The 24,349-nt window shown below is 43.1% G+C and overlaps 1 protein-coding gene across 29 annotated transcripts in view; it reads left to right on the forward strand.

Moving 5' to 3' along the window:
* Window positions 1-24,349, forward strand: part of NRXN1 (neurexin 1) — a 981,700-nt gene that overhangs the window by 334,514 nt on the left and 622,837 nt on the right. For 13 of the 29 annotated variants that reach the window (XM_081903670.1, XM_081903681.1, XM_081903676.1 and 10 more), the window contains 3 exons: window positions 15,934-16,235; window positions 19,892-19,936; window positions 20,992-21,153. In XM_081903670.1, the coding sequence (XP_081759796.1) occupies window positions 15,934-16,235; window positions 19,892-19,936; window positions 20,992-21,153 (509 nt within the window). The remainder of the gene's footprint in view (window positions 1-15,933; window positions 16,236-19,891; window positions 19,937-20,991; window positions 21,154-24,349) is intronic. The other 16 variants (XM_081903701.1, XM_081903703.1, XM_081903682.1 and 13 more) reach the window with 2 other exon arrangements.

Here is a 24,349-nt window from a genome sequence, read left to right on the forward strand (position 1 = left end):
CCATGCCCAGAGAGTATAGTACTGATGACCATACTAGTAAATATGTTCTTGCCCAGTGCCTTTTAATTCCACAGGGGCTTCTGCAAGGGACCAAACCTACAAGTATCTTTACAGCAAGTATACATATTATCCATTCTCATGAAGCTGAGCTTAGCATCCTCGTGGCATTCAGTCATTACTGGGTTTGTTGTTTTATTCTGATGATGCAGGCCATCTCTGCTCCACTCCAATAAAGGTGATCAGCACATTCATAATTGCTCATCCTCTCCACTAATTGCATCCCTGAGATTAAGCACTCTGATCCTTTATTTATTTCTTTTTTTTGCTGCAAGAAGACCTGGCAGCCTCTGTTTGAATTATGTGCTTGATTTCTTTAATTGCTGTATGGATTCCTATTAAAAAAATATATGAGTGTACCCAGGAAACAGAGAAGCAAAAAAACAACAACAAAACAAAACAAAACAAAAAAGCAGTCAGGGAGGAAAATCAGGAAATGATATGTGGAATCCTGACAAAAAGCCAGTATCCTTTTCTTGCTCTTCCATTTAACTGCCCGCCCATCCATGATAAAGGAGGCTTAAACAACATGGTGCAGAACAATAAAAGCTATGCCCTATCAAGTACCGGTAACTCAGGCATCAACAACCTCAGGTATGCGATGACACAACCTTGATGGCAGAAAGTGAGGAGGAATTAAAGAACCTTTTAATGAGGGTGAACGAGGAGAGCGCAAAATATGGTCTGAAGCTCAACATCAAAAAAAGTAAGATCATGGCCACTGGTCCCATCACCTCCTGGCAAATAGAAGGGGGAGAAATGGAGGCAGTGGGTGGAGCTTACTTTCTTGGGCTCCGTGATCACTGCAGATGGTGACAGCAGTCACGAAATTAAAAGACCCCTGCTTCTTGGGAGAAAAGCAATGACAAACCTAGACAGAATCTTAAAAAGCAGAGACATCACCTTGCTGACAAAGGTCCGTATAGTTAAAGCTATGGTTTTCCCAGTAATGATGTATGGAAATGAGAGCTGGACCATAAAGAAGGCTGATCGCCAAAGAATTGATGCTTTTGAATTATGGTGCTGGAGGAAACTTTTGAGAATCCCATGGACTGCAAGAAGATCAAACCTCTCCATTCTGAAGGAAATCAGCCCTGAGTGCTCATTGGAAGGACAGATCCTGAAGCTGAGACTCCAATACTTTGGCCACCGCATGAGAAGAGAAAACTCCCTGGAAAAGACCCTGATGTTGGGAAAGATGGAGGGCACAAGGAGAAGGGGACGACAGAGGATGAGATGGTTGGACAGTTTCTCGAAGCTACCAACATGAATTTGACCAAATTGCAGGACGCAGTGGAAGACAGGAGTGCCTGGCGTGCTCTGGTCCATGGGGTCACGAAGAGTCGGACATGACTAAACAACAACAAATCAAGTAACTGAGCAGAGTCCACTAGCCTGAGTAACTGAGCAGAGTCCACCAGTGTAATGTTAAGGAAATCCAGCTGCATAGGGCACAGACCTCCATGGTACTGACCTATGAGGTGCACAGTTTTATACAGATTGTTGTTTTTTGCCAGATCTTATACAGTTATTTTATTACATATGGAAGAATGAAGTAATTCATTCTTTAGAATTGCTTTCCTTTTATGTATATATGAAGTTAACAATTTTGTTGGGGAGCGTGCAAGTAGCTGGCCAAATTAATGTATATTTTTTATTTTTATTACTTTGTTTAATGTGTAACATTTCCATATTGTCAATATGACTTACGTATTCTGACAGATAATATAAAGAAAAAAAAATCCTTCCAGTAGCACCTTAAAGACCAACTAAGTTAGTTCTTGGTATGAGCTTTCGTGTGCATGCACACTTCTTCAGAAACCATGCACATGAAAGCTCATACCAAGAACTAACTTAGTTGGTCTTTAAGGTGCTACTGGAAGGAATTTTGTTTTGTTTTGACTATGGCAGACCAACACGGCTACCTATCTGTAACAGATAATATAAAGGCATTTGCTTTTCGTTTAGATTGCATTTCAAGAAATGAACAATATCAAAGCTTGAAATCTAAAAAAATCCCTTCTTGTGTGCATTACTGTACATGTGTCACCACTATTGATTTTGCCCCTGGTCCATTGAGCTGGGAAGAAAGCAGTAATATGTGACTGGCAGGAGTAAGTGTATGCTTCAGCAAGACCTTGAACCATGATCGGAGCCGTCCCTACCATTAGGGAGAGTGAGGGAAATTGCTCACGCAACTGATTTTAGGTTTCATGAAAGGGCAGCAAATTGTTAGCCATTTAATTTGTAGTTACTGTATTTTCATGGCTGTGAAGGAGGAAATGTGCTTGTTGGACTTCCTTCCCTAGGTTCCAGATACCTTGGCTGCCGTTGGGTATGACACACCTTGACTTGGTGAGAGTTGGGGTTGAGGCATCATTTGCTGCTGTGCCTCAGGCAGCAAATTGCCTTGAGCCAGCCCTGCCCACTATCGTCACACAGTCTTGTTGCCTGTGCAGTTCATGACACCCAGGCTGCTGGTTGGTTGCTGCCTAATAATAATAATAATAATAATACTTTTATTATTTATATCCCACCCATCCGGCTGGGTTTCCCCAGCCACTCTGGGTGGCTCCCAGCAGAATAGTAAAACCACGATAAAACATGATGAAGGCATGACCCTCCAGAAGTGGTTGGACTACAATTCCCATAATTCCTGACCATGCAAAATGCTGGCTGGGGCTGATGAGAGTTGGAATCCAACAACAACAACAGGAAAGTCACATGCTGACCCAATGGAAAAGGAAGAAGATGAAGAAGAAGAAGAAGAAGAAGAAGAAGAAGAAGAAGAAGAAGAAGAAGAAGAAGAAGAAGAAGAAAAAGAGGAGGAGGAGTAGTAGTAGTTTGGATATGATATCCCGCTTTATCACTACCCTAAGGAGTCTCAAAGCGGCTAACATTCTCCTTTCCCTTCCTCCCCCACAACAAACACTCTGTGAGGTGAGTGGGGCTGAGAGACTTCAGAGAAGTGTGACTATCTCAAGGACACCCAGCAGCTGCATGTGGAGGAGCGAGGACGTGAACCCGGTTCCCCAGATTACGAGTCTACCGCTCTTAACCACTACACCGCACTGGACCAGAAGCAACATATTTCACACACCATGACAAGTTCATACCCACTGCCACAAGCCATCATCAGATAACTGCACCCTCAGATGTGCCAGGTGGAGGCGATGAACTGGGCTGGAAGAAGTGAAGTCTCTGGATGGGCTTAGCCCTGTGAACATTTATTAAATTTGAGGAAAGCCAAGTGCTGGCAGGACATTTCCCTGTATATCATTACTAAGCAAAAATATAATTATTCACAGATGCAGACTACAGATGCTTCAGTTCTCCACTGCCAAGTCCTGCCGTTCTCCGCAAATAGAACCTGCAGAAACAACGAGATACACTCTGAAACCTAATAAAACATGCCTTTCATAAGCTATGGAGTCAAGCTCAGTGACCTTGCTGGTTGCAAACCTTTTGACATCTCTAATGAAGATAAAACTTGTCCTCTGCAAAACTGCAAATATCACCCTCTTCTTCTAAAATACAGATTTGAGTTGAGCAGACAAGGGAGCCCAGCCTAGCATAGTTCAAGTTTTTACATAAGGCCAACATGACCCCCACTAGTTCTCCAGGTCCCTGATTCTTCTGGGATGCCCAGCTGCAGTCATTTGCGCCACCAGGGCGGTGCAATAGAGCACCGGGGCTGTCACAGTGGTACAGAGAGTCAAGTGATATTGGTGTGGGTATTTTTTTAATGTAATTGAATGTACTGTTTTAATTTTTGTTTTAATGTATCTCTGTGGGGTTTTGCTTGCTTGCTTGCTTGTTTTGTAAGTTACTTTGCCTTCAGCAAGAAAATGTGACCAATAAATTTGATAACTAATAATACAGTTACTAGATATACCAAGGTCAAGATTGGCACCAGGTGTGAGAAGACCTTTAAGAAAGTACCCACTGGCAGACCATTTCCTATGTTTGTGAGGTGGGTGAGAGGGAGGTGTCTGGCCATGTTTGATGTTACCTTCCATTCTCTATTGATATTCACAATGGAGATAACGTCAATATTAAAAGCAGCTCCAACACTGGTGGCTCCATTTCATTGGTGCCTAGGGTTAATTTAAACACCATTCACCCCAGAAAACAAATTGGAGGCAAAAGCTTATCTCTCCACATGGGAACCCTTTTGCCCTGGCAGGCCAGTCACCCATTGAAAACAATGGATAACTAAAACAGTAAGGGAGTTAATCGTGACAGGGGATTGGCAAGGCCACGAATGTGCAATGAATCAAATGTGGTTTTAATGAATGGATAACTTTTTTAAAAAAAGTCCTTTTTTTAGCAACAACGATAGCAGCAATAAATGGAGCAATGGCACATTTTGTCCCCCTCTTGCATTCCCAACACAGAGCTTTCCAAACTTTCCATGTTGGTGACATACCTTTTAGACATGCATCATTTTGTGACACAGTAATTCAGTTTTACTAGCAAACTGGAGGTTAAAGTAACCCTTTTCCAGCCCTGGGAGGAGCACGGAGGGCTTTTGTGCGACACACCTACACGCTGCAGCTGACACACTAATATGTCCTGACACACAGTTTGGAAAGCTCTGCACTTTTATTTTATTTTTTGCAGGGAGGAGATGATCAAGTCCTTAGGTGGCGACCATACAGGCTTTGTGGATTGGCTTTGGCTTTGCACATCACAAGTTGGAAGGAGGAAAAGAGCTGACAGGGAGATCTTCCATTTAAACAGCCCCCTCTCCCAGAATTTCTAAGCTCAAATTCAGTTACCAAAGGCACTTTTGATATTTTTTCCAAATGGGGGAAAGATGAACCCAGTGTGTTGGCACCACTAGTTTTGACCTTAGTCTGCTGGTAAATCTTTTTTTCTTTTTTCCTGGCCGATTTTAAAAGAGAAGAAGAAATAAAAGGCAGTGCAGGGACAGCTAGACCAATCCTTATCTTTGGAATCTTGGTCCCCAGCCAATAGCAGCTGTGGCATCCTTTTCAAAGGAAAGAGCATCTGTCAGAAAGTTACTCCCCTGTGCCTCTACTGCTATTTGAACATTTCTAACTTGCATGGGTTGGTTTGGGTATATATATTGAGGGGGGTGAGGAAGTTCCTCTCTCTTTTGTTTTAAATTTTCTCCTCTCGAAGCTCTTGATTTTTTTGAAGCTTCATCTTTTACCAGCTGTTTAGAAAGAGAGGAAAATCAATTTATTCTGATTGTCTGGAGAAAGGGAGCAAGGCAGCCCTTTAATGATACTTGAACAGATGTGGAATTCTATTATACTTTGTTATATGCTGACAGAGAAATAAAAGTAGCATAAAAGAAAGAAGGGTGAATCACCAAAAAACAAGCGAACAATAAATTACAAAGTGCAATGAAGTAACCTGCTTTCTCTGTCTCCCCACCCCACAAAGCTCTCCAGTTCATTGGCAGGAAAAGTGAACAGAGATTCCCTGTATGATTTCTCACTGATCCTATTTAAAAATTACAATAGCAATACGTTCTGCCTCATTCTTGGGTTGCCAGAGTTTCAGCTAATCCCTAAAGCTATCCCTACCAGTCCTTTGCTCTCCAGAGATATGCAGGAGGTGTTGTTTTTTATGTCTCCATACCATGATAATAAGGGACGCGGGTGGCACTGTGGGTTAAACCACAGAGCCTAGGACTTGCCAATCAGAAGGTTGGCAGTTCAAATCCCCGTGCTGGGGTGAGCTCCCGCTGCTCAGTCCCTGCTCTTGCCAACCTAGCAGTTCGAAAGCACATCAAAATGCAAGTAGATAAATAGGTACCACTCGGGCGGGAAGGTAAACGGCGTTTCCGTGCGCTGCTCTGGTTCGCCAGAAGCGGCTTAGTCATGCTGGCCACATGACCCGGAAGCTGTCTGCGGACAAACGCCGACTCCCTCGGCCTATAGAGCAAGATGAGAGCGCAACCCCAGAGTCGTCCACGACTGGACCTAATGGTCAGGGGTCACTTTACCTTTACCTACCATGATAATACCTGACACATGTTTAAAAAACAAGGGTGTGGAACCTTTGTCCTTCCATATGTTGCCAAACTACAATGCCCATCAGACCTAGCATACATGGCCTATGGTCAGGGATGATGGGGGTTGTGGTTCAGAGATATCTAGAGGGGCAAAGATGCCTCACACCTGGTTAAAAACCACAGAGGCAGCCAATGTATTTCTCCCCATTGTTTCCCTCCTTGGACAGGAACATTTGCATTTTGTCTGAAGTTTGCTTTGGGTAACAACCTTTGGTGACAACCCAGGAGGACATGAAAAACCACTATCACAACCCACTCAAAAGTGAATTAGTTTCAGTGTGGTTGGGTTGCTGTTTAATAAAGCTTTTGCTGAAAATCTGAAAAGTTTGTTTGGGAATCATGGTAGGACTCAGCAGGGGCCACACTGGATTCATGTACCAGGATTCCCACACAGGCTTTTCACATGGGGAAGGTGATATTCCTCTTCTAGCTCAGCTTGCTTGCACCTCTGCTAAACTCTAAAAGAGAGGTGGCTACCCTGGGATCCTCCATGAGTCATTGGACACCAGCTCCCATCAGCCCTAGCTAGCACATCCTATGCTCAGGGCTGATGGAAACTGGAATCTCACAACAAATGGGGTGGCATAGTTGGTTGTTGTTGTTGTTTAGTCATTTCTCTTTGTGACCCCATGGACCAGAGCATGCGAGGCACTCCTGTCTTCCACTGCCTCCCGCAGTTTGGTCAAACTCATGTTACTAGCTTTGAGAATATTGTTCAATCATCTCGTCCTCTGTCGTCCCCTTCTCCTTGTGCCCTCAATCTTTCCCAACATCAGGGTCTTTTCCAGGGAGTCTTCTCTTCTCATGAGGTGGCCAAAGTATTGGATCCTTCATGGATCTTTTCATGGCGAAGGGGGCTGAATAACTCAGAGAAGCTATGAGCTATGCCGTGCAGAACCATCCAAGATGGACAGGTCATAGTGGAGAGTTTTGACTAAACATGATCCACCTGGAGCAGGAACCAGCAAACCACTCCAGTATCCCTGCCAAGAAAACTCCATGCACAAAAACAAATGGTATAGTTTAGCCACCTCTAAAGGAATTCTCCATGGCCTGGCTGCTCCAGTGCTTAAATGTTATGTCAATGCTTTCTTCCTCTTCCGCTAGTGCCCAGTTCCTGCCCTGTCTCCCAAACTTTCTCAGACTGGCATATCTGGCAAGACAATTGCCTTGCTTTCCTTTACCTGTCTCAAGCAAGAACCTTGGTTTGGCTCTGCACTGAGGAATGGGGGTCCCAAAGATGGCACCTGTGGGTCAAAGGTTACACGTGTAATACATGTGCATCAGGGCAGCTGCAAGTTATTCTGCCCTCCTTCATAGTGACCTAGTGAGAGGTCAGCCATGCAAATGATTCAAGCATCCCCTTCAGTTGCCACCCCAGCGTTGGTAGTAAATGAAAGGAAGAAAAAAGAGAGAGAAGGAAAGGAAGGTTTTATTCATTGTAAGAAACACAGGGGGGTTGTTTTGCTTGATGAGTGAAGCTTAAGTCAAAACAGCTAGCATAATGCCATTTGCCAGCTGGCCCACAATTGCTCATTTAACAACTGTCTTAATTCAAGATGTGAATTGAAATGACTATTTTAAATACACAGCTGGGAGATTACTGGTGTGTGTTGTTTCTCAATCCAATATCATTTGGATTAAGCAATCGTTTCTCCCTATATCATCTGATCACTAGCAGACATCTCTATGCTGGTCAATGAAGGGAACAGATTCTGAGTGCTGTTCTTTGGGTTCTCGGCTGTTGTTTTTCACTGCTGTTTCTCAGCTTTGCAATTGGTTGGCGTTAATGGTCGGATCATTGTTGCTTTTATGTTCGCTTCTATATTTGTAACCTTATTTGAGCAGCTCATTTGCGGAAGGGGAAAGTAGTGCATAGTTTTTGTTAAAAAACAAACCAGAGTTTCTGGAAACTCTGATGTGGTTAAACTCTTAATTATGACCTCAGTCAGCAATTGGGCTCTGAACTGGCCAGTTCTGGCATAAAGTGTGTGAGTTGGCTTACTGCCCTTCCCTGATCAGTTGAGCGGTAGCTTTCTGCCAGCAATGCATCAAGTCACAGCAAACACCTACAACTCTCGCCAGGCCATGGCAAGTATTTATGTGTACAAAAGATGCATTAATGAGTATTGCATCATTTTACTGCTTTTGCATATTAAAAGCAAAATGAGCCATGATAAATCACCCGAGGCTATTTCATTTTTCTAGCTGTTTTTATTAGATTTTGTACATCACCTTGGGGCATATTTTTTGTTTACCTAAATTTATATACCACTAACTAGACCAAAAGACCTCCATGTGAGTTGCAGTAGACAGTCTTATTAAAAGTACCAATTAAAAACAGACATTAAAAACAACTTACATGAGATTTTTTGAAAAGAAATAAAACAAAACCTAACACTTATCAAACACATAATTCATTTTATGCATGGAAACATGGACAGAGCATGATTTAGAACATATACATAATTCTGAACATAAAACATAAGTATTTTAAAGCACTTATACTTACTAATAAGATGGATCAGAATTTCAGGCTTGCTTATATAAGGTATCAATTAAAAAAACCATAGCAGATAAAATCAAATCAAAATGCAGGATTAAAAATTGACGTACAACAACTAACAATAAGGTTTGAAAAAGCAGTAAGCACTATAAGAAGACTTGCTATCTCCAACAATGCGGTTATGCAGTGTGTCCATCTGCCCTACAAGCAAAGTTGATGTTTTTGTTTTCTTAAAGGAAGGGAAATAAGCAGGGTGCAAGGCTGGATAGCTCAGTTGGGTACAGCATGGTGCTGATAACACCATGGTTGCAGGTTTGATCCCTGTATGGGACAGCTGCATATTTCTGCATTGCAGGGGGTTGGACTAGATGATCCTAAGGGTCCCTTCTGACTCTACAAATCTATGATTCTAACCCTGCTAACAATGCTCCCAAGTCACTCTTTGGATAGGGCTGCACATTGCAGGACTAATGTCAATGGAACCATCAGTAGGGAAAGGGAAAGAGTCCAGTGTAAAAAGCAAGGTGAGCCAAATTTGTTGCACAAGCCATCTGTTACAGAGCATTGCTAAGGGCAAAGAAATGTGTGGCTGTTATTTCTAAGATACCTTGGCATGGTAGTATATGAAAACCTTGTTTCTGGCTCTTAGAGTAAATGGAAATCTGTTAGGTTGCACCAGAAACATATCCTGTTGAGTGCATAATCCACTGGGTTATTGATTGAAGGAGAAACTAATGGCCAGAGAATAAGAATCCAGAGATTGCCTTGCTGGGACTTACTGATAGACCTCCACTGAGACATCTATTAAAGAGATATTTGTCAGTACCTGTGATACTGATTTGATCTTTCCGATGACAATGCTAGCTGCCTTTTCTCCTGCAGCCAAGGGGTGCAGAATTGCTGGTTTGGCTTTTGGTGTCCTTCCTCAAGGAAATTGCCTTGGGGGGAGGGGGGGTCAAAAGAATTCACCTTGGTTCTTTGCAGAAGGGCCTGACAGGAGGCACAAAAGGTGTTCAGCTTCTTGAATAGTTTCCAAGATCCCCACCGCTCTGTATTTGTTTACAACATTTGGATCCTTTCTGACGCCCTTCACAATAGCTAGCACAACTTTACTCACAGATTGAAACATGAACTGGTAGCTACATGGGAGTCACTCTTGCACACGCCCCTAGACCTGTGGCTGCCATGTTCTGTCATGTGAGGAGAGTACCTGAAAAATTGCCTCAAGGTGATTCCACATTGGAGAGAGAGAGAGGGTGCATTGGTAGCCCTTTCTATATTTGACACTACACAATGAATTGGGATGTGTGTATGCCTGCAAGATATCAGACATGCTATCCCCTTTAAGGCTACTTCTGTCCCTGACTGACAGACACAGCACCCCATTTCAGTTACAATTCCAAATTTATGTTGGCTGGAGTGGGCCAAACTACGCATTATCATAGCTGTCAACTTTCAGATTTGAAAATAAGGGATCAGCAGCCTCACCTGTCCCGGGGACAGTCTACGGGATATCTAACAATCCAGGATAGCAGTGGGAAACAGCAGGAAACAGTGCTGGAATAAGGGAATTTTCCACAAAAAAGGGAAGGTTGACAGCTATGCACATTATGCATCCATAAAGTAACAATTAAGTCCAGTCATGAATGACTCTGGGGTTGCGGCGCTCATCTCGCTTTACAGGCTGAGGGAGCCAGCATTTGTCTGCAGACACTTTTTCTGAGTTGTGTGGTTAGCATGACTAAGCCGCTTCTGGTGAAACCAGAGCAGCATATGGAATCGTCGTTTACCTTCCCACCGGAGTGGTACCTATTTATCTACTTGCACTGGCGTGCTTTCAAACTGCTAGACTGAGCACCAGGAGCTCACCCCGTCACATGGATTCGAACCACCAACCTTCTGATCAGCAAGCCCTAGACTCAGTGGTTTACACCACAGCACCACCCACGTCCCATAGCATGTAGCTATTTCTTCATTTTAAAACGTTTGCTAATTGCAGGTACATGGGGTGTGAAAATGGGGGTGAGGATCATTACGAAGAATGAAACAGCCAAGGACTGGATACTTATCTCTGTCCAGCACAGTCAAAACTAAAACCACCCTTTGTTCTGTGACTGAGCCTAAATAGCCAAAAATAACCTTTAACATTTTAAATATGGTGAGTTGGAATTGGGCTGGTGCAATGAGGGAGAGGACTGCAACTTGAGCGGATGTCACTTCCTGGATTCCGAAGCAGACAGCTAGAGGCAGGGTGGAAATTGTGGATGGGAAAGCAAAAGCCAGCTGGTGAACATCCAGAACATAAGAAGATCCCTGCTTGATTAGCCCAAGGGCCCATCTAATCCAGCATACTCTTTTTGCAGCAAGATGCGGGTGGCACTGTAGTCTAATCCACTGAACCTCTTGGGCTTGCCGATCAGAAGGTCAGAGGTTCAAATCCCTGTGACGGGGTGAGCTCCTGTTGCTCTGTCCCAGATTCTGCCAACCTAGCAGTTCAAAAGCACACCAGTGCAAATAGATAAATAGGTACCGCTGCGGTGGGAAGATCAACGGCATTTCTGTGCACTCTGTTTTCCATCATGGTGTTCCGTTGTGCCAGAAGCAGTTTAGTCATGTTGGCCACATGACCAAGAAAGCTGTCTGTGGACAATGACCGCTCCCCGCTTATAACGGGGGGCGCCCTTTGCGTGGACACGTGCAGCCCCTAGATCTGGAGCGGCTCCAACAGCATAGGCTAGGCTTTGCCTTCCCTCAGGTGGGATACCTGGAGGTCTCCGCCTACCTCAGTCAGTTGTCCAATCCCACCTGGGGGAAGAGTTGCCAAGGAGACCAGGCCAGGTAGGGGAGGGATTACCTGCCCACACAAAGGAGGGAGGATCTTACCTGGGAATTCTCACTTGGCTCCAGAGCTTCTCCCACCCTACCCACCCTCAGTCAATGTCTTATGTTGCAGGTTAATTTTCCTCACAGATTTTGCAGGTTAACTTTTCTTCACAGGTATGCGGGCGCTGCTACGTTAAGGTCGCTGTTAAAGGGCCAGAAAGGAATTTCCCTGCATTGGCAGGTTTCGCCTTTCCCGTAGCAAAACGTCACAACTTTGGCGGTATCAGGCCTTGGGCGGAATCCTTTTGTCCATCTTCCTCTTTGCGGCGGCGATACCAGGGTTCCCAGTTAAAGGGGTTTTCTGAAGGGAGGCTTTGGCCGTACGCCAGAAGGTCGTCATTGCTCTCCCCTGCGGCGGCGGCGTTACGGGGGTGGCTATCTCTGCTTGAACATATGTTCTCCAGAGCCGGCCCATCCCCCCCCCACACACACAGGATAACCCTGATGCTCCCTAGGTCCCCGGCTGGGGACTGGGGAGGGAGAACGCCCAATGCCTGAGCCAAGGTCTACCCACATTTGAAATTTAATAAAGTTGTGGCCAATTTAATCCCATAGCACGTTGTCTTGAGTCATTATTCCACATGACGGGGGGACCGCGCAGGATCTGGGGACTCCGCCTGTCCATGCAATCGCCGGCTCCCTCGGCCTGTAAGCGAGATGAGCGCTGCAATCCCATAGTGACCTTTGACTGGACTTAACCTTCTAGGGGTTTACCTTTACTTTTTGTAATGGCCAATCAGATTCCCATACAACTGAGATTCAGAGGCATACTGCCTCCAAAATACATTACACAATGGAAATAATTTTTATATTACAAGATGTGCTCTTTGCATTCATACAATATGTGAGAGGGTGAAATTGTAGTTCTACCCACCATAGAAGTTTCTACACATGTGCCCCAGATTCATCTTGTCTCCTATAGAATCTGTATACACTGGTTTAGGATGTTTGATACCTTTAAAAAATATCATGAGTTTTCTCACTTAATCATTTGTTGGGATCAACCATTTCCACACAATTTGATGCCAAGTTTCTTGTTTTTCTCAGTTCATCATGTTGCAAATTTTATTATGGATTGTATTCTAGGAATTGTTCTCCACTTTTCTGCCAGGGTTCAGTATCTGCATCCAAGACTGTGATTTGTGGTCTTTCACATCAAGCTATTACAGATTGTGGTCGGGACACATAAACACTGGCAGTATTTGTCGTGCATAACTGCCTCTTGCGAAAGGGCTGTTAAGTAACAAACAAAAATCTGAAAGTCGAGGCTAGAGAGAGAGAGAAACATTGTAGAGGCAGCAAAAGTTGGAAATAAGAAACCAATCTATTGTTGTTAGAAACATTTCTGATGTTCAAGAGCTTGACAAAGAATGAAAGTTCTTGACAATTGCTTATGTGCAGCTCATATTGTCTCCAATATTTTTGAAGTACGGAGAGTGAAGTACAGTGGTTCCTCAGGTTACAGACGCTTCAGGTTACAGACACTTCAGGTTACAGACTCCGCTAACCCAGAAATAGTACCTTGGGTTAAGAACTTTACCTCAGGATGAGAACAGAAATTGTGTGCCAGCAGCAGTGGGAGGCCCCATTAGCTAAAGTGGTACCTCAGGTTAAGAACAGTTTCAGGTTAAGAACGGACCTCCAGAACGAATTAATTTCTTAACCAGAGGTACCACTGTACTGAAAAATTGCAGTCTTTGGCACTATTGGATCTGGTTTGCATGGTTAAACTTTAAGCTTTGGGCTGGTCATTCTGGAGGTGTTTTTTTTACATAATGGAACACTGTCTGGAGATTCACTCCCAATCCATGTAGACCAGGGATGGGGAACAATTTTCAGCCCAAGAGCCACATTCTCTCATAGGAAACCTTCCAAGGGCCATATACCAGTGGTGGGCAAAAAGTGAGTGGAGCAAGAGAAGTCACTTTTGCCTTTGTGCAGTAGGCTACATTGCAGCCATGCACATATCCAGACATTTCTATGCACTCATCCAGGCAAGTAAGAGACGTTATCACAGTTCAAATATACATCCCAGGCTGGCAAAAATGGCCAAACATTACACAAAGGGGTGGGGAAATATGGTCAGTAAGAGGTGTGGCATGGGAAGGGCTGTGTCCTGGGGAGAGTCCCAAGGGCTTGGACTTTTAGGCCTGAGCTTCCCCATTCCTGGTGTGGACAATATTGAGCTAGATGAACCAGTGGTTTGCCTAAGTATAAGGCAGACTCTCATGCTCCTATGTTTCTTGGGCAGACAGTTGGCAGAGTCTTCACGCTATGGCAGTTTGCACATGTTTCGGGCTATCAATTGAGAAGTGTGATTTTGTGTGCGTTCAACGGGACTGTTGCAATAGTCTGGATGTCACCCAACTATAGTCCTCGTCTGCAACCAAAACAAAGCATCTCACATTCATCCCATATCACCTTTGCCTCTTCTACCCCACCCTGTCTTCTCTTGTTTCCTTCCTTTGCCTCATCATTCCTATCAGGCCCTCTGGGACCCGCTCCCAATGTTCAAATTGAGAGCCGATCTTGAAAAGACTGGGGAATCATGGCCAGACCTCTCAACATCCCATTCCAATATTAAAAGCATCCACATGCAGGAATGGGCGTTCCCCTTGCACTGAGTGTGGAGAGGTTAACCATCCTTCCAAGACACTCCCACTGTTGAAATTATTTCTTGCCCACCCACAGCTGCTTTTAGTTATGGGGATACGCATTTTGCAATCAGTTTTTAACCCAGCCACCCAGGCTATCATCAGCTTTAATGGAAATAATTTATTATTGTTGTTGTTGTTGTTGTTGTTGTTGTTGTTGTTGTTAGGGAACGCATTGAAAGAAAGGACCATAGTTTCCTTTAGTGTCACATCCCTTCCAGTTTGGACTTTTCCCAATCCCTTCTTTCTACTTTTAATAATAATAATAATAATAATAATAATAATAATAATAATAATAATAATAATAAAATTTATTTATATCCCGCCCTCCCCAGCCGAAGCTGGGCTCAGGGCGGCTAACAACAATCAAAATAGTCCAACATTCTAAAAACATTCATTATAAAATTAATTAAGATCAAATTAAGATCAAATTAATGGCAACCATCAAGCAAAATTCTGTGCAGATTGCCAGAGGAGGGGGTCAGGCTGTGACCTGACCAAAGGCCTGGTGGAACAGCTCTGTCTTGCAGGCCCTGCAGAAAGATGTCAGGTCCCGCATCTTTTACCCATCTTCAGATCTCTTTTGTGTAGATTATAAACTAATTCAGATTGTAAACTACTTGGCGGACGAGGCTGTGTTTTTTGCCTGTCATTGTAAACCACCAGGTACTTTGACAAAGACGTTAACAACAATCATTATTAATATACTTCTTAGCGACTCCGCGTTTTGAGGATATACAACCCCGTTTTGCATATTGTAAAAGAGAGTGAGCTCCTTTTATAGGACGCCTTGTTTTTCAATGGCTGCACATCACCACATCTGCTGCATCCCTCCACTACATTTAACACTGGTCCAGGGAGCCCTTAATCTGGTATGGATGTCAGCTGAAATCCCTCTCAATGTTACATGCTACAGCTGCCCTAATCCTCTAGCAGATGGTAAACGTTTGTGCTGCCGTGAAGGAGCTTCTGAAAATACCGAGGCTCAGGCTTAAAGCTGTCTTCCGTGGGGTCCAATTTACACTGATACAAAGACCCTGCCATCAATAAAAGGAAAGCACTGATTTGTCCAAACGTTGCTGTTGTTTTACCTGGGAGTGGTTCATGTACACAGTTATATTTTTTAGCGACAGTTACTATGCAATTGTGTTTTGGACTGGGTAATAATATCTGTTAGTTGACATGCAATGACTGTTAAAATTTGACAATATTTGATGGCAGTCTTCCAGTTTATCATTCCGTCGTCCCCCCGTTAGACCCAACCAAAATAAAATATGACCAAGAGATGCCAACATGTCGAAATGACCTGAAATATGACATAATAAAATGTCACACCCAATATGTTCAATTCAAAAATAACCCACATCAAAATATGAAATATGGAAATTCAAATTGGCAATTTTTTCCAAAGTAAAAATGTGCTGCGTTTGAGGGAATACTGTGGGCCACTATCATGGTTTGATGCAGGCTAGCAGCTCTCAGAAACTTTGGCAATGGAGAGGAATAACACACTAGTCCTCATTGATGCATTGGGGCTGGAGTCCACCATGCAACAATTTTCTGCCAAAATAAAGCCATGAGTAAAAATACAACTTTTGTATTTCTTGCAAAGGGAAATTACGTTTCTTTTGTAAAAAATAATTTCCTCTTGCTGATGTTAGGAAAACAAAATATGTTTTTTTGTGTGTGTGAATTGTATTTATTTTAGATCCACTGATTCAGAGTTATTTCCCCCCTCTCCTCTCTGTCTCTGTCTCCCTCTCCCTATCTTTCTCTTTATTTAGGAAAAGAAGAATACATCGCGACATTCAAAGGGTCAGAGTATTTCTGCTACGACTTGTCCCAGAATCCTATCCAGAGCAGCAGTGACGAAATAACTCTGTCCTTTAAAACCCTTCAGAGGAATGGACTGATGCTTCACACTGGAAAATCGGCTGATTATGTCAACCTTGCCCTGAAAAACGGAGCGGTCTCCTTGGTTATTAATTTGGGCTCAGGGGCCTTTGAAGCGCTAGTGGAACCTGTGAATGGGAAATTTAATGACAATGCCTGGCATGATGTCAAAGTAACCAGAAATCTGCGTCAGGTAACAGTAGAATGGATACAGCAATAACTGACTTTGCTTTTGCCACAGCTAAGTGTTTGGTGATCTTGCAGTTAGTACAACATGCCATTGAGTGTTTAGCTGACCTCTGAAATGTAGATTTCAACATGTTACCAAGAGATGGGTCAATTAAACCACACATGAGCACAGGCACACCTAGAAAGTCATTGCGGGCCAGGGTTGTTTCAACAATTGTAGAATTGTGCATGTGTGTAAATATATGTGTATTAAATACACATATGCATTTAAAGGAGATGATTAAAGTGTGAAATATTATTGCTATAATGGGAGACCAATTCAGTCTCTCTCTCTTTTTAAGGGAACTGTTTCATGTTTGTAATTAACCAGGCAACATATCTTTCTGATGCCAAAACATAACTCCTTATGATAAAATTGTTGTGGTCCATGAATTAATACAATATAACCATAGCTGAAATGTTCATGTGGGAAATAAATTAGAATGCATAATAAGACAAATAATAGACAATTCATAATACCTAATAGATCCAAATATCTAACACTAATCACCTCACTTGCACAGCTGTTTTAGGGTCTGATGAAAATAGGGTCGTTTCCAGGATATGTTCTCCAGGATATACATGTTTTATAGCACACCAGACATTACATTTGGCGGGAGGCCTATGGCACATATCTAGCTATAGTTCTCTTCCCAGGAGCCTAGCTTGCAAACTGCTCATGAGTTCTACAGACTTCTTACATTATCCAGATAATCCTCACTCATCTTTGGGAGCTTCTTCTGCCATGCTATTTATTATATTCTCATTTATTGTGATGCACCTGTTGTTCAATGGTGCAGAAGCATTGGCCTTTACATGGGATTTCTCCAGCCACATGGATTTCACACTCATTTGGGTGGTGGAACTAAATTTGCAGCTACAAAGTGTGACCGTTTGATGGGAATGTGGAGGTAGTGATATCCTACTGAGTGTGGTGGTGGTGCAATATTGATGGATTTATGCACAAGAAATGCTGCATATGTCACACACAGAAGAGAATTACATATAAACAGCATTTTAAAATGTATATCAACACTTTATGCCCTAAGTTTGCAGCTGTACACAAAGGTTATTGGTACGTAATAAGTTATTGTACACCACTTAAAAGATTTATAAAACTTTAAGCAGTTTATAAATGCTTTTAAATACATACATGAATAAAAAAAATCAACTGAAATCAATGGAAATTTAACGACAGGATGGCATCTTAAAGCGTTTGTTCTAAAACAATATATCTGACTTGCTTTCCAGACAACTTCAGCTTGAGTTACGACTCAGAAATTCTTGGCAACCCCGTCGTTACTTTATTCACTTTCAAAGCAGCTGGCTGGGTGTTTTGCTCTTATTTTATTGAAGGAAATTTTCAGATTAAATATAGTGAGTTGCTAAAAGGGCATCCAGTGAATCTATAGGGCTGAGATTGGAATATAAACATGTCTGGTATCCATTTGATAATCCTTTTGGATGTTAGTATACTACAGTAACTATGCTACAGGGTTTGGTTACAGATTTCTCCATTTTTTGTCATGAAGCTTCTTGGGTGCTTGTTGGCAAATCACTGCCTTTTAAATACTTAATTAGACTTCTCTTTATATGCACCTCATGCAGTATGGTCACTACCACTTCCATAATGTTCGTAGACCTATGTAAAGGCCTTTGCTCACATAGTGATTGGACAATGCTTGTGTGATATGCTAAATAGGCTGTCAGAAGGATCATGTGGCCAGAGGTTTTCATAAGTGCCCTAAGCAGGATTAAAATTATCATGAAGGAGGCAGCAGTGATGTCACAGGGCAATATACAAGGGATCTTAACTAGGGTGACTTTTAACATGATGGCGAAGGAGTGGGAAAGGAAGTACAATGATGTAAAAAGATGTTGGCTTGAGATGTACATGCTGTACAGCTCTAGAAACAGTATATGACTTATGCAAAACCATTTTCAGACATTAAACCGGAAATATGGTAGGAGGAACCACGACTCGTTCAGGCTTCCTCTCCCCTGGTTTGATTTAGGTGCTATGAGCTTAAGAATGATAAAGTCATTCACATATTGCACAACTATAATCATAAAAATGACCTGGTTCACACATCCCATTAAACCGTGGTTTAAAAATGAGCTGTGGTGTAATGCAAATGGTCTGCTGCTTGGTATTCCATGCACTTCAATCCTCTCCTGCTCCTGCTGTTGCTACTCTGGAGGGGAAACAAAGCAGAGACAGCATTCACATTACATCAGGGCCGGCCCATTCATGTGGCAAGGTGAGGCAACAGCCTTGGGAGGCAAGCTCCACAGGGACAGTAGATCCCAATGTAGATCTTTATTGCCCTCCTTGCTCATGTTATCCATCTTCACTCACTCCCTAGCGTGGAGGGGCGTGCTGTTTTGTGGTTTGCCTCAGGTGCCAAAATGTATTGGGCTGGTCCTACATTGCATAAAAAATAGCATTCATGGTTTGTTTCTCTCTAAACAAGCCACAGATGGAATCCAAGGTTCCTGGCTTACTATTTGTGCCTTATTTGAAGAAAAATAAATGGGAAGCATTTCCTCCTCAGCAGGAGTGGCAGACCAAATCTGATACTTTTGAGCAGCATGCAACACCACTGGTTATTTTAAACTGTGGTTTAAGGCAGAGGCGTAGCATGGGTTGTCAGCACCCGGGGCAAGGCTACGCCACTGGTTTAAGGTGCTAAATGAACCAGGGCCAATGAATAACAATATATCGCCAGAATGGTTTTGTTTGTGCCACAAAATCTGGCATAGGAAGGGCACACACCACTGCTAATTTTGACGGAAATGGACATCAAATTAGTCAGCAAATGGCCCACTTTCTAGATTTGCCTTTGCTCATCCAAAACTGTTAAAAGAAACCAACATATAAAAAGCAACCAACATGGGGTGGGAGTTAGAAGTACCAGTTAGACATGTTCCGGCAGGTGCATGACCAGAGAGCTAGCTGCAGAAATCCATTCTACTCATTGTTATGTGTCAGGATATTTGCTTTGTTTCATTGCAGTAAACTGTGATCCTAAAGTCCATCAATATGACCGAAAGAAGTTTTGGAGTTGAAAAGAAGTCCTTGTGTGCTGAGTCAAAAAAAAAATGAGTACTAGGGGATTCCTGCTGATTCGCTTGGGGGGGATTTGGGGGTCAGGAGAAGCAGTGGTCAGCTGATGAGCTTTAGGCGTTCCACCCCCCCGAGAGTCATTTTGAATGTCTGTCAGAAACACTCAGTTGGAAGAGGACAAAAGGAATGTGGTCATTACAGTATGTCTGTTTCTGTCCAGTGGAGAGCTGAAATAAGTTCTACAGTATATATATCGATATCGATCTCTATATATAAATATATTTGCAGGAAAAGACAACTGCTGTTACCTCTGTGGAGGCGTATCTGTTAGTCTGCTTTTTTATTTTTCCTTGTAAAATTATTTTGCCCTTTTTTCTGTGTTACTAACATGCTTAATAACTAACATGTCATTCATGGAATGTTTCATTCTACTAACCGTTACCTGAACCAAAATAATGTACTAACATTGGTAGTGACCATCATATTTTTTAAGTAAACGATCGTTATTCTGTTCACAAGTTTTTAATTTCCTTTCTCCCCCCTTCTCCACAAAGCACTCAGGCATTGGACACGCTATGGTAAACAAACTACATTGTTCGGTAGATATCATTCTAATTGTTTCTTATTTTGGGTTTGCCGTGTGTTTCCTTTCTTTCTTTTAACTGTAGACATCATTAACAAAAGAGGAACTGCGGTTGGTACTCTTCTGCTTACTTTTTTAACCTCCTCTTCATCTGTTGTTGACCTCCTATTTTCTTTTACTTTATCTGTTCCTGTCCAATTCTTTCTCTCTCCTCTCTCTCTTTTTTTGAACTCACACGTAGAGGGGCATCCTTAACATTTTGCATCAAAAGCTGTGGTTAACTAACAAGGGATTAAGCTGGCCTAGCGTGCCGCCAGCCTAGCTGGCGCTCTAACCATTCATAATGCATGGCATGCGGGCACGGACGAGAATGACGGAAGTGACACATCTACATACTGTTACTTCATCAACAAAGCCGTTTGGTTCTCTCCATTCCTTTCTCTTCCTTTCTTCTCCTTCTCTGATACTCGCTTTCCTGCATGCGCACATCAGAGTGTGCTGCTGCCACTTGGTCGTTCTTTGTTGGGTTCCCCTCACCCCTCTTCTTCCCTCCCTCTTGCTTTGGCATGGACTCTAGGCTCTTGCATGCACAAGGCGCTGCTGTATATATGGTGCAAACAGTGGTGGTGCTGCTGGCGATATTGCTTGTGCCTCTTTTTCTTTTGTTTTCTGTTTTTTCAAGGTGCACGTTCTTTTTATTAGTCGATGACAGACTTTACTGAACTTACTAATATGTAACACCAGCTAAACTAACCTAGGGAAGCATTCTACTAACACCATTTTTGTGTCTGCTAATCAACCTTTTTGAGTTGCGAATAGGGACTTGCTGACACTAGCTCAATAATAAGACAACTCTTTTAACTAGTTAGAGCACCTAGGGATAGAATCCAAGACTAAACCTCAAACAGACATGAAAATGGGCTCCGCCTTAGGTCTCAAAAAAATAATAATAACAATAATAAAAACAAATAAAAATATAAAAAAACAACAATAAAAAACCAGGCATATCCCAAGGACAGCAGTATGTAGGTCTGAGTATAGCGTGTCCTTTCCCTGTGCTTTGTTACCTAGGTTACAATATCAGTGGATGGAATTCTGACCACGACGGGCTACACACAAGAAGACTACACCATGTTGGGCTCCGATGACTTTTTCTATGTTGGAGGCAGTCCTAGCACAGCAGACTTGCCTGGGTCACCAGTCAGTAACAACTTCATGGGCTGTCTCAAAGAGGTAAATAACGTCACCGCCATAAATGACATTCCATCATGAGATTGGCAAAGGCCAGGGTCTCATAACCTCAACTTACCTGTGTGTGTGTGTGTAACTGTTTCTTTAATCTGACACCTGAGTCCCCATTGCAAAGATGGTTATGTGAGCCCACCTCCCTAATACAAATTCCACCTTTTTTAAAAAATAAATAAATCAAGACTGATTTACTGTACTACTGAATGTGTTGCATCTTGAAAATGCCTCTAAGGCAGGCATTCCCAACCTTTAGCCCTCCAGATGTTTTGGACTACAATTCCCATCATCCCTGACCACTGGGACTGTTAGCTAGGGATCATGGGAGTGTTGGGGATAAGCAGTGTCCAGTGCACAGCGGAATGATGAGAAGTATGAGCCAACATGCTCTATACTACTTTATTTACAGTTCAAAGCTGGTAAGTTACAGAAAAACATTTTCCCTCTGCCGGAGCAGAGAAAGCGTCATCTCTCCTCTGAAGCACGGAGAGAATCACAAACTGAAACTGCAAAGAACAGTGAAAAACAGGAAACCAGTGTGCGTCACATCCAGTCTCCCATTCCCGTGAGAAAACCTCCAACAGTACAGACTCTGTGGAATGTAAACAACCTGTCTCGTGACAAGCACTCCGCTGCACAGAGAAGAAAGCAGAAACCAACAGGGAGTTGTAGGCCAAAACATCTGGGGGGCCGCAGTTTGGGGATGCCTGCTCTAAACAATATATTCTTTACTACCTCTACTATATGAATGCAACATGAGGATTTGTCATTGCTGTTGTCTTGCGTATCTACTCTTCTTTGGGATCTCTGTGGGATTTCCGTCTTGCAAAAGTGTAGGTGTGGAATGAAGGGCGTTCTTATTGTGTGATGGCCCCAAGGCTTCATTCTCTTTGAGGTGGCCAGCCTGTGTCTGAGCTACACCTTTTGAGAATGCAGGCAGGAGGCCTCAAGGTATTCAGTGAGTAGCCATTCAGAAAAAAATGATGTTTAGGTGAACTTTTTGATTGCTACAGTGCTATATTTTAATAATGCTGCATTCACAATGTAGATTTCCCACTTTATTTTGTTTTAGATGGATTCTAGGACTGGGTGGATTGAAATGCTTAACTTTGAATACCTAGAGTTCCATCCCACCTCTTAATGGCTTGGGAGTAGTTTACACTTGGAATTGCCTATCCCCCATATGTGCTCAGTCAACTTCTTTAATCTCTGGAATTGGCACTGTTACAGGTAGCACATAATTATCATTGATATTTTAGTGTGACAGAACCTACACTTTGGAACTCCTTGTCTATTGATGCCAGGCAGTGCTTTCCCTGTACTCTTTGCGGTGCCGGCTTAAAACATTTTTGATTAGATCACCCTATCCAGACACATAGGTGTTAGTGTCTTTTAATATTGCTTACCGAACATTTTGTTGTTGGTTAGTCGTTGTCTGACTCTTCGTGACCCCATGGACCAGAGCACGCCAGGCACTCCTGTCTTCCACTGCCTCCCGCAGTTTGGTCAAACTCATGCTGGTAGCTTCGAGAACACTGTCCAACCATCTCGTCCTCTGTCGTCCCCTTCTCCTTGTGCCCTCCATCTTTCCCAACATCAGGGTCTTTTCCAGGAAGTCTTCTCTTCTCATGAGGTGGCCAAAGTATTGGAGCCTCAGCTTCAGGATCTGTCCTTCCAGTGAGCACCCAGGGCTGATTTCCTTAAGAATGGATAGGTTTGATCTTCTTGCAGTCCATGGGACTCTCAAGAGTCTCCTCCAGCACCATTATTCCAAAGCATCAATTCTTCGAACAGTTTAGCTATCTTTAAATGTTTTCAGTGGTTTTCCACTGTTCTCGTTGATCATTTAAATATCTGTTGTAAGTCACTTAGAGGTTTTACTACAATTAAGTAGTATATAAAGTTTGTTAAACGATCCCATTCCAGTGATTCTTTAAAAGTGCAAGAGCTCGAATGGATATACAGAGTTTTCCCGCTGACAGGTTTTCCTCCTAACCACCAACACATAGTTCCATGCTCACAAGCCACGTACATAGGGAACTGCCCCTCCCAACGAAGGAAATGCATAAATATTCATGTATACATCAGATCTCCTGATCTGTGTTGAATCAGCTCAGAGGGATCATTCCTACTACTGAGTGCTGGCCTAGTGCTGGAGCCTATGGAGAAATCAGCAAGGCAGGTCAGGTTCAGGACCATGGATAGTTCTAAGTGAACAACTAGCTGCAGGTTGAGAGCACACTGAGAGGTGTTTCAAACGTGTCTCCAGACTGCTGTTGTTGTTTAGTCCTTTAGTCGTGTCCGACTCTTTGTGACCCCATGGACCAGAGCATACCAGGCACTCCTGTCTTCCAGTGCCTCCCACAGTCTGGTCAAACTCATGCTGGTAGCTTCCAGAACACTGTCCAGCCATCTCATCCTCTGTCGTCCCCTTCACGTTGTGCCCTCAATCTTTCCCAACATCAGGATCTTTTCCAGGGAGTCTTCTCTTCTCATGAGGTGACCATGTATTGGAGCCTCAGCTGCAGGATCTGTCCTTCCAGTGAGCACTCAGAGCTGTTTTCCTTCAGAATGGAGAGCTTTGATCTTCTTGCAGTCCATGGGACTCTCAAGAGTCTCTTCCAGCACCATAATTCAAAAGCATCAATTCTTTGGCGCTCAGCCTTCTTTATGGTCCAGCTCTCACTTCCATACATCACTACTGGGAAAACCATAGCTTTAACTATACGGACCTTTGTTGGCAAGGCGATGTCTCTGCTTTTTAAGATGCTGTCTACTTCGTAAAATTGAAATGTATAGATTTGGGAGAGACCCAAATGGTCATATATTCCAACCCCCTGCTTCTAAGCTTCAGCCCCTTTTGGAGAGCCTGAGATTCTTAAATAGCCAAGCATCTGACCTGAAGAAAGGCACTCCTTCTCCATTCCATGTGTGGTGGGTGCCCTCCACCTGTGGACTGTGGGAAACAGAAGGCTCCTCAGCAGAAGTCATAGAAACATGAAATTGTAGAGCTGGAAGCGACCTCGAGGGTCATATAGGACAACCCCCTGCAATGAAGGAATCTCAACTAAAGCATCCATGGCAGATGGTCATCCAGTCTCTGCTTAAAAACCTCCCATGAAAGAGAGAACGCAAATCACCTCAGTTGCCGTGATCTCCTGTTCTTTAGCAGCCAGCTCAGAGC

Source organism: Podarcis melisellensis (assembly GCF_964234715.1).
Source record: "Podarcis melisellensis genome assembly, chromosome: 3".
NCBI classification, from domain to species: domain Eukaryota; kingdom Metazoa; phylum Chordata; class Lepidosauria; order Squamata; family Lacertidae; genus Podarcis; species Podarcis melisellensis.